We start from the raw sequence: 10,932 nt of genomic DNA on the forward strand, positions 1-10,932 counted from the left end.
AATATAGTTTGCTTAATAATATAATAATATTTTGCTTAATTATATAATAATATTTTGCTTAATAATATAGTGTATTTGCTTTTAAAATTGTTGTGACATTAAAATTGTACACAATAGACAACAACAGAGCTCATTGCGTTCTGCGTACATGGGCATCTTGCCATTCCACAGCCCCAAGTCCAGTGAAGTATGATTTAAAGTGGTTTCTGATGTCGGCGGCATCTAGACTGTAGCTGCGGTTTGTTTGTCTGCGGTTATGAGCAGGTGTCTCGCGTCGCCAGATACCTTCCACGATTTCTCCTCCAGGTGCTATGGAGTCGGCAAACCCTGGTGGGCTGTATGGGTTTATGTTTTGTTCTCTCATAACATTGTGGAGAACACAAGTTGCTAAGATAACTCTCTTGGCATTATCTGGTGACATGACAAGAGTATTGTCCCTCAAACATCTCCATCTAAAAAATTTCAAGTGAAGCAAATTGTAAACAGCGCATAATGAAAATGTCACATAGTGCCTAATATAATAATATTTTTGCACATGGTGTTTCAAGCAGTAAAGTAGATTGCAGATTTGTGTATTGAGAACACTAACCTAGAGGTCATTATGCCAAAAGCATTTTCAATGGTCCTCCGTGCCCTGCTTAGCCGATAGTTGAAAATCTTCTTGCCATGGCTGTCTACCACTCTCCCTGGGAATGGCCGCATTAACCATGGCTTAAGAGGGAACGCCTCATCTCCTACCATCACAAATGGTAATGGCTGAGAAGTTCCTGAAATAAATACAAAATCATCAAATGACTCCTATTGTACATATCACTCTGGGAAATTCAGGATGCCGATGAATATTAAGTGATATTTCAGCACTTTGTGAAAATATTTAAAGGCAAGAAATTTGTGATTTGACAAATTTTTTAATTACCTGGCAAGTTTGTTGGGGACGGTATATTGAGCTGGCCAGACTCCATTGCAGCGTTTAATGAAGACTGGCCAAAGGTTCCCCCATCAGAAAATCGTCCGGGAGTGCCAACATCAACATACGTAAATCTGTACTTGGCATCGCACATTGCCATAAGTACAACACTAAAATAATTAAAAAGATATTTGCCCTGTGACAAGTAATGTGCTAGTTTACAAGCAGATTGCCAAGACCCAACACTTGGTTTCAAATGGCAACATGGTTATATTTTGTAACATATTTCACAGGTTGGCTCATCACTAATAAAAAAATTGCTACTCTAAACAAGAAATGTGTGGAGAGAAGGTGAAGAGGAGGCGAAATAAGAAAAAACCATGCTAGAAATGCTTTACAAACATTTTGTTACCTAAAAGTCCTCTTGTAGTTGAAATACATTGAGCCGCTGTTACGTGGTGCCTGGATTTGACAATGTTTCCCGTCTACACTTCCCAAGCAATTGGGAAAATTCCATGTTTGCTCATATCTGTAATACAAATAGAATCAATTGTTGAGACATTATGTTACATGATGCATAAATTGATGTGAACAGCTAAAGTATTTGAGATAAAAATCAGTGTTTTCTCATACATGATAATTTAGCAGGTACAAAATAGCACTTTACTAAACAACGTTTTTTATTTAACTGAGAAAAAATGAACAATTATTTATAAGATCTATATTAATTACCCTTTGGCGATATCGAGCCAGGCATCCTCGGTAGATGGAGTTACCAGATAAGTATGACGCAAACGATTCCAAATAGAATCACAAGTGGTATAAATGATTTCTCTCGCTGTGGACAGCCCTACTCTAAAAAACATGGCTATCAATTTGATGCTGTCCCCGGTGGCTAAGTAGAGTAGAGTGAGTGTGAGTCGCAGTTCTGCTGATATAGCTTTTCTCAACTGGGTGTCCGATTTAACAATGTCTTCTTTAATAAATTCTAATATGTGGTTGAAGCATTGGGGTGTGACACGGACAGCTTCTCGGTAAAGGTGCTGGTGGGAGTTGTTGCGTTGGTAAACTTCAAAAACACTGTTATAACCACCTTGCAACGCTCTATTAAGGTTAGGCATTTGAATCCAAAAACGTTTGTTCTTGTTTCTTTTGGTAATTCGCAATTTATGAATGTGAGATAGTCCTAGTAGCATCAAAAGTCGTTGACGACGTTGTTTTGTAAGCGCCATATTTACTTGTAACTATTGAGAACTCCGGAGTAACTGGTTATACAGAATTCTATTGGCTATTTGCGAGCACGCTCTATTTACTTATCGCTGGTGAATCGCTCCAGTGTGTTTATGCACACGCTAGCGATATTTCCGCCCTCTTCATGACGCTCGCGATAAAATCGCCTAGTGTGTTTATACCTTTAGTCTGCTGTGTTGTAGGTGCAAAATATGTGGGAATGTGATTACAAGCTCTTAAAAGCTCAAATATGAAAAGCCGCCGTAGATGGGAATCTGTTTATTTCTCTGACGCAGTCATGACAGTTTGGTTAATGTCTTGTCACGTGATGTTCTCACGTGAATTGAAAGGCCAATAAAAAACTCAACATAAAACTTATCGTAGCACTAGTTTATTACAAACACTTCGGATTTTATTGAAGACCCCGTATCAAATATAGATGCTCGCTACTTTACAGTTTTGTTTCGGCTTGATCTAATCGTCAAGTCGTAATCTGATCATGTGACCCAATACTTCGCAAATAGTTTTTGCAGTACTTTTCTATTATCACAGGTGACCAACAGGCTCGTCTTGATTATCAAAAAATGATATGTACTCCTTCGAGGTAAGGTTGAAAAATTAAATGAATTTTTACGGTAAGTTATAAGATATCATTGCTAAAAGTGACAGCATTACAACGACGATAAAAGAGACGCGTACGAACAATGGGGGTCCTACCACACGAAGTTGTCGTCAGAATAATCACTTTTAAAATCGCTGTCGTCACTTTTAAAATCACTGTCGTCACCTTTTTTAAGTTGGTAACCAAAACAACCTCTCTCTTCACATTCGTTATTTTAATACAAATATTCATTCTGGTGGCACTGGGTTGCGTTAAAAACCTGAAACTTGCTCAGCTTTAACTATTGCTAATCAAAAGCATGGCTCAACCAGCGACCTTCACAAACTTATTAGCAATGTTTGGGAGCATTGCTGATTACCCCACAAAAAGTGACAGCCGTCTTAGGTTTTTAGGGCTACATTATTTGCACTGAAAATAGACCAAGATTGTCTTTAATTATCACTGTCAGTCACAGACTTTGAAACGGATTTGCTGTCAGTGTCGTGGCATTTAATTGCTGTTTACTTTATTTACCTGACAGTCTATAAATGCTAGGCCAGATGCTTCAAACCAAAACTAGTGAAGTTTCGTTTGATCGTGTTGATTTATGGACAAATAATAAATTAGTAAAGGTACGGCCACACGTAACAAATTTTTCGTTGGTTCTGACCGAAATCATGAAATTAACAAAACACAGAATTATTCTGTGCTGCTGGAATCGTGCTAGCGAGCACAATTCTAGCAGTTTTTGCAATTAGTATAGTCCAAGAGACGTATAATGACACAATAGAGGTATAAGTGCAATTCAACATAGTACACACGATGCAACTGCTTAGATTGCGCTATTGTATGTATTTATCTTTTGGGCACTATAGCTACAAATTGTTTATTTTTTAATAATAAAACTTTCCTTTTTAGCAGCAAAGGTTTTGTGGTAGAAAATGTTGCCATCTTTAGTGCAATCAAGTCGGTTGCATCGTATTTACTATGGTAAATTGCCGTGATATTTTTCTTGCGTGTCGCATTATGTTCTCGGACTACATAAATTTTAAAATTTGCTAGATTCGTGCTCGTTTACCAACAATAGCCCAACATAAACAGTTACACCGTGTGAACCATGTTGAATTGCTTTCTTTTTTTATTGTGTGTCGCAATACGTTTCTTGGACTATACTAATTGCTAAAGCTGTTAAAATCTTGCTCGCTAAGAATTTGTTTAGTCTATTAAAAGCGTTTCGTCGACGAATTCGGTGGGCCTGCACAGCTCAAATAATTCTGCGATTTTCGACCGAATAATTCTGTGTTTTCGGCCAGAACGCGAAACCAATGAAAAATTCGTTACGTGTAGCCGTACCTTTAGTAATCCTACCGACACATTTATCGTCACTTCATCACCTACATTGATAATTAATGGTCGTCTCGCCTGTCACTTTTCAAATATCCCTGTCGTCGGGAAGTCAGAATCGTCACAAAACATGGGAGGACCCCCAACAATAGACATGGTTTTATTGAATGCATGAAGTATATTTGTGAAAATATTTCGACGAATAAGGTTGCATGAAAGTGTAAACAGAAACCATCTCCTACAACTACATCACATTTGAGCCGTTTTGGAAAGAGAATTCAAACTACGGCGATCTCGAGTGGCTGCGATTAACTGTTCGTTTTTTAGCTTTTAAGAGCTTGTAATCACATTTCCACATATTTTGCACCTACAACACAACAGAGTAAGACATGGTGAATCTTTTGATGCCAAATAACTGTAATGTGAATTTTGTTGCAAGTCAACCTCTAACATTCTGATGTGCAATGCAATAAACAGGCAATTTACATGAACGAATCAAATCAAATAATTTATCAAAAAAGTAATTAAAACCAATTTACATCGAAAAAAGATGGATTTAAAAAGTCATGATTTTTCCAACCCTACTGTGTTATTAATGTTGTACTAAATAGAACTCTTGCCTCCTGTTCTGTTGTCCATTCAACATGTTCTCGAGCCAAACAGATCCTCATCTTGCACAGTGCTTTTGCCAGCAACGGTTTTCTGCGAGTTTTTCAAACACAAACTAGTGAAGTGAACATTACTAGACAAGGATAGGCGACTCCCAACTCAAAGCGAGTCCATGCAGACTCAATGATGAGTCGATAAACAGACTGGAGGGTGAGCCAATAAACGGTCTGGAGGGCGAGCTGATGCGCAGACTCGTTGGTGAGCTAATAACCAGACTGGTGGATGAGCCGATAAACAGATTCGTGGGTGAGCCAATAAACAGAGTCAAAAGTGAGCCGATAAACAGACTCGAGGGCGAGGCAATAAAAAGACCCGATGGTGAGCCGATAAACAGACTCGAGGGTGAGCCGATAAACAGACTCGAGGGTGAGCCGATAAACAGACTGGTGGGTGAGCCGATGAACAGACTCGAGGGTGAGCCGATAAACAGACTGGCGGGTGCCTTTTACTAACTTTTACACCCTAGTAAGCCAATCGCAATAGTTCTCGGTGTTCGGCCAATAGTACTTATAGTTAATGCAGCTATGATACGCTGGCTGATATCACAATGCTAAAGACAGAAACAGGGACAAGAATTTGATACGCTAGTTGCCTTGGAAAATCAATCATAGCTATAGTAAAGAACGCAGTATCTTTACTGGTGTTATATCTCACAGCACCGAGCAGTAACGCACCAGCAATGATAAAACTAAATGGTTATATAGCAAACCAAGAGAAAAATCTTCAGTTGATTGGCTGCACAATAATTAGGTCAATTGTTGCCACAATAACATATTCCGAATACAAAAACGATAACATTTGTCACTAATTAATCATGCAATATGAGTATGAATAACTTTCTAAGTATTTATAAGTAACATGTATGCAAATCTTAGAACAATATGGTAATAAATCGCTAACATAAAAAATTGCTAGTATAAAACATACATATACACTACATTGGACAGGTGTTAAGCGTGTGCTTTGTAAATGACTATTCAAATTTGACTGAATTGCGATGAACGTAATATAGATCCATTGAGTCAGCAATTTGAAGCTGCTGGATTATAGACTTGGAGAACATGTGACCAACTCCATTGCGTATGCTCACAGTCTATAAATACTAGTACACACTGATTGACATTTTATTCGCTTTGCAAGCATGAAGCACTCGTGTACTGCTTGCGATTTTTCTTCTAACAAGGAGCATGACCTATAGAGGCACGCTCGCGTTCATAGACACCGCTACTCCTCCTGTGATGAAGTGTTCACGACCCAGCCGTTCCTGCAAGTACACAACTCTGCTGAGCACCAGAAAACGCAGTCTACCCGAACTGAACCTCAGCGATGAAGAGCGTGTTCACCCCGTCGCCCATACCATCACCGAGGGCAACGCTACACAAGGCAATGACAACTTCAACTTCACTACTTCACAGCATGAATTAGTCGGAGATGACAGTGACCCTCTTGGGCTACTGGACTCAACACTAAAAATCGACTTCTGACTGCCAGCAGTCCCATCACCGGCCTCGGCCCCATTTCTATTTCAAGGGTTTTGTTCTGCAACGACAATGGTGGAAACTCAGTGTCATCCTTATTGTCCATTCTTTTACTACACTAGTAGCTATCAGACTTTTTTCCTGATGTAGTAGTTTTTTCCATGAAACCTGATGACTTGTAATCAGGTTGCGTGAAAAATTTTCTATCACATGATTGCTCCAACATTTTATAACATGTCAGATCAGATTGTTCTCACTGAGAGCCTCTAAAGACAAAAAGACGTGAAAACTCAGTTTCAAGAATCTTTTTTGTTTATTTTTTACTTTTATTTATTTTATTTTTTACTTCTATTTCTTTTATTTTTTTTTAATTCTTCATTATATATTTATTTATTGACATATATACATGTACAAATCTCTCCGGTTAAATCAAAGAAACTAAACACTTGCACACTCGACATCCCCTCGAAGATCCCTAGTTGTTTTTGGCCAAAAGGAGTGAAAATATTCCCCTAATTTTATAGATGGCATGTACAATTTCCTATTTTGTCTTGTATCGTGCGGGTTATTGGGAAGAGTAAAAGTGTTCTGAATAACAACAGAACTCAACACTTTGCAATATAGTTTTATTCGGGCATCTTTTCTAGGCTCTTGTAATGATTTTATGTTAGTGCTTTCCCTTAATTGTGAAAAGCTTACTGGTGATCTTATGCGGTAAACAAATTTCAGACATTTATTTTGGATTTTCTCAATCTTCTTAATATCATTTTTTAAATAGGGGTCCCACACCTGGCAAGCATATTCAAGGCCTGATCGTATCAGAGTCTTGTATGCCACTAATCTTGTCTTAGTGTCAGCTGTTTTAAGAACTCTTTGTAACATTCCTACTAGTCTGTTAGCTTTTGATGTAATTTTATCTATGTGTTTTTCCCATTTTAATTTACTACTCAGCTCAACTCCTAAATATGGATTAGAGTCAACATTTGTTAACTTTACATTATGTAAATAGTAGTCTTGCTGAGATTTCAGTTCACCGATGGAAAGAACTGAACACTTTGAAGGATTAAAAGAAAGTTGCCAGATGCGGAACCATTCCTCGCGAGTCATTAAATCTTCGTTTAAAACTGCACTCTCACTTCTCAAATTGTACACAAGGGCATCATCTGCAAACAGACGACATTCCGATGTTATTTTGCCTGGCAAGTCATTTACATAAACAAGAAACAGAAATGAACCCAAAACCGATCCGTGAAAGACCCCAGAGAGAACATCGCAAAAATGTGATTCAATACCCTCCACTGAAACAAATTGCTTCCTACTAATTAAAAAATTTCTAATCCATGATATAAATATAGGGCGAATGCTAAGGCTTTTTAACTTAAATAGCAATTTCCGATGATTTACTGAATCAAAGGCCTTTGAAAAGTCCAGTATCAAAACATCTGTGATATGTTTCTCTTTATTTAAAGCTAAATCATTGAAAGTATGGATCAGTTGTGTCTCACATGATCTTTCTTTATGGAAAACATGCTGAGAGTCACACAATATTTTGTTTTTATCAAAAAATTGATGAATGTTGGAAGCTATTATGTGTTCCAGTAACTTGCAAGTAATACAAGTCAATGAAACAGGCCTGTAATTATTTGGTTGCTTTCTATCGCCCTTTTTAAAAATTGGTTTCACCTTGGCAAGCTTCCATATATCCGGAAGAGAGCTCGAGGTCAGAGAGTACTTAAATATTTCAGTTAATGCGTGAACAATACAAGCAGAAGTCTTTAGAAGTATGCCGTTTAGATTGTCTGGACCACATGATTTAGCAACTCTAATGTCATTGAGAACTTTCAGAACACCTTCCTTTTTTATTTCAAAAACAGAATCATCTACATCATATTTCTCAAAGTCAGTTGGCAAAGGTGTATCGTCGTCAACAACAAACACTGACTGAAAAAAGCAATTAAGCATATTAGCGTTTTCTGTTGATGACTTTGATTTAGATCCATTTAGAGTTATTTTGGGTATAATATCACAACCGTTGCTTTTTGCTTTTTCAAGGTGTCTGTAAAATGCCCTGACGGTAATGGTTTAAAAAGAGTTTTAGGTAGATATGTCTTTTTAGCTTGTAACACGAGCCTTTTGTTATATTTCCATGTGTTTTTGTACCTTGTAACATTATAGTTAGTTTCATGAGTTTTCATTAAATGATAAAAAAGTTTCTGTTTTTTATTGCATTTGACAAGCATTTTGTAAACCATGGTGGCTGTTGTGTAGTTTTTCTTGTTCTAACTGGCACACATGTTTGTTTTAATGCCTGCATACCTGCACAAAATATATTGTAAATCTTATTAATGGACTCACCAGCTTTAATACAACTAAGTTTATTTGTCTCACACTCCGCAAAGACCTCGAAGCCTCCTACAAGATCAGCTTTGTTGTAGGAAAATACTTGAGTTTCCCTGAAAACCTCTTGATTTTGTTGTGTGAGATCAAGCCTAATATTTATCAAACTGTGGTCACTATATATAGGGGTAGAGACAATCACATCCTGAACAAAAGACTTGTTGGCAAACACTAGATCCAACATATTCCCTTTGTTATGGGTAGTTTGGAAGATGTGTTGTTCATAGGGGAATTCAGCTATTTTGGATAGAAAAGATTATTGATATTATAGTCTCCATCTACAACAAAATCTACCCAATCAATATTTGGCATGTTAAAGTCACCACAAATCAACACAGTTTGATTTCTAACCACACTATCAACTCCAGAAAGAAGTGATGGAATAAGCATTTAATCTTGATTGCTTGGTGGTCTGTATACTATGAGCAAAAATATAGAGAATGTGTTTGTCAAAGAGAATTTTATCAACAAGGATTCAGAAGACTGGAGTGGAATAATATATGAATGATAGTCATTACGAATATATGCAGCAACTCCTCCTCCATGTTGATTTCTATTATTGCTAAGCAACTGAAAAAATTTTATTTCTAGCTCTCCAGTATGAATATCTGATCCCAAATGGGTTTCAGTTAAGCAAATTGCAAATATATTTGGTGACAGTTGGAGCTCCCATTCTTCCCACATGTATTCAAGAAACTGCGTCTAATCCGATTTGGGTGCATCCTACACATTATTTGATAGGATATTCAAAATCTTGACAAGATTTTGAATCTAGTGGTTTACACCTTACCTAGGCTACGCTTGTTTGCTAGTGACAAAGACGAGAACGATAAATTGTAAGCTTGAGAAATTTGTTCTACGAATAAAGGGAGCCCAGTTTATTTTGCACACCACTGCAGATAACCCAACTCTTTTCATTTTAAACTGTATGGGAGTTGCAGCTTTGGAGCCGCCATCTTGATATACATGTACACGTATTATGAAGCTGCACATTAATTTACACACATAATGAGTCTGCCGAATGTTTTTTTTTTCAACAAGTCAATGTATAGCTATAGTACGTTCTGTAACCATTATCTCATATCCCATATTCGACACCACAACACATTTGTATCTTATTACGTTGCCTAACAAACAAAAAAATCAATACCTAAGCAATATGAGTACAACACGCAGTTGTTATCAATACAGAACAAGTCAAGCTCGTCAAGTGAGAATAAAGATATTCTCACTTGACGAGCAGCGGCTACTGAAATGGCAACAGCCACATAAAGTTCTTGGTATAAAAAACAACATCCACTTCTTACGTACTCTTTTAATATTTAACGAACTAATCTACTTGCAAATGCTACTTCGGGAGGACGATCTTATTAAAAATTTACTCCAAAGAGAGAATGCACTATTTATTCCATCCTTCTCTGGCACGTGTAAGACCACTTAAGACTAATTTTAAGGTAACATATCAAATTGGTAAAATGTGTTATCGGTACATATATGACCACCTGTTGACACGATAATGGCCTGTGGCCACCAGACTAATACAAAAATTCTGCGTTTTTGAAAGCCTATTTCGCAGCTGACGTTTCGTGCGCAAAATTCAGTAATCTCCCGCCTGATGACGAGTAATCTCCCCCTGCCTCGACCGCTTCCATTTTGTACCTGGTTAGTTGGTTAATATTTACTGAAATAATAGTAATATAAAATATAATATTATTTGTGTTTTTATTTGCAGGCAAAAATAAATGTAATCTATAATTGTATTTCATGAGAAAGAAACTCCCCATCTGTAAGTGAGATTGTCAGATGTAAAAAACGAAACGGTTATGTAGAGAGAGTAATTACAAGTAGCAAAATAAAATAATACTGGCAAGAAACAGAAATTGCTCCACGGCAAGACTTATATACAGTGTTTATATACAAGGCAATACAGAATGCAATAATGAGAATGCGATAAAGAAAATATTTTGAGTCCGCAGTGCCAGAGGTGGACCCAATCCACCCAGGCGGCACAGGCCCCGCCAACCAACGCCAGACGAGGTCAGGGGCCGAGAAGAACAAAATTCCAGAGCAAACTGTGTGCCCGAATGTCTGGCACATGCTGAAATAACAGCTGATAAGGTCCCCTTTGCACATCCGTGCGAATTGAAAGGAATATGTAATAAAACAAAAATAAAATGTATGAGTAGTATGCTAACTGCAGCAACAACTGAAATAGATGACAAATAAATGTTAGCATCATCTAATAAAAAATTTGTATTAGGCTAAAGTGCTTGACGAAAACTCCTGCCATAACCAAAGTCATAAAG

The 10,932-nt window shown here is 37.3% G+C and overlaps 1 protein-coding gene across 1 annotated transcript; it reads right to left on the bottom strand.

The window, feature by feature from the left end:
- On the bottom strand, positions 1 to 2,028 carry LOC137397296 (uncharacterized). Its single transcript, XM_068083585.1, has 5 exons — positions 1,640 to 2,028; positions 1,320 to 1,436; positions 917 to 1,077; positions 590 to 767; positions 1 to 452 (listed from the first exon to the last, which is right to left on the bottom strand). The coding sequence occupies exons 1-5, from the start codon at positions 2,026 to 2,028 to the stop codon at positions 131 to 133; spliced, it is 1,167 nt and encodes a 388-aa protein (XP_067939686.1). The 3' UTR covers positions 1 to 130.
- Between the last annotated feature and the right edge of the window lie 8,904 nt (positions 2,029 to 10,932).

This window comes from Watersipora subatra, chromosome 5 (assembly GCF_963576615.1).
Source record: "Watersipora subatra chromosome 5, tzWatSuba1.1, whole genome shotgun sequence".
NCBI classification, from domain to species: domain Eukaryota; kingdom Metazoa; phylum Bryozoa; class Gymnolaemata; order Cheilostomatida; family Watersiporidae; genus Watersipora; species Watersipora subatra.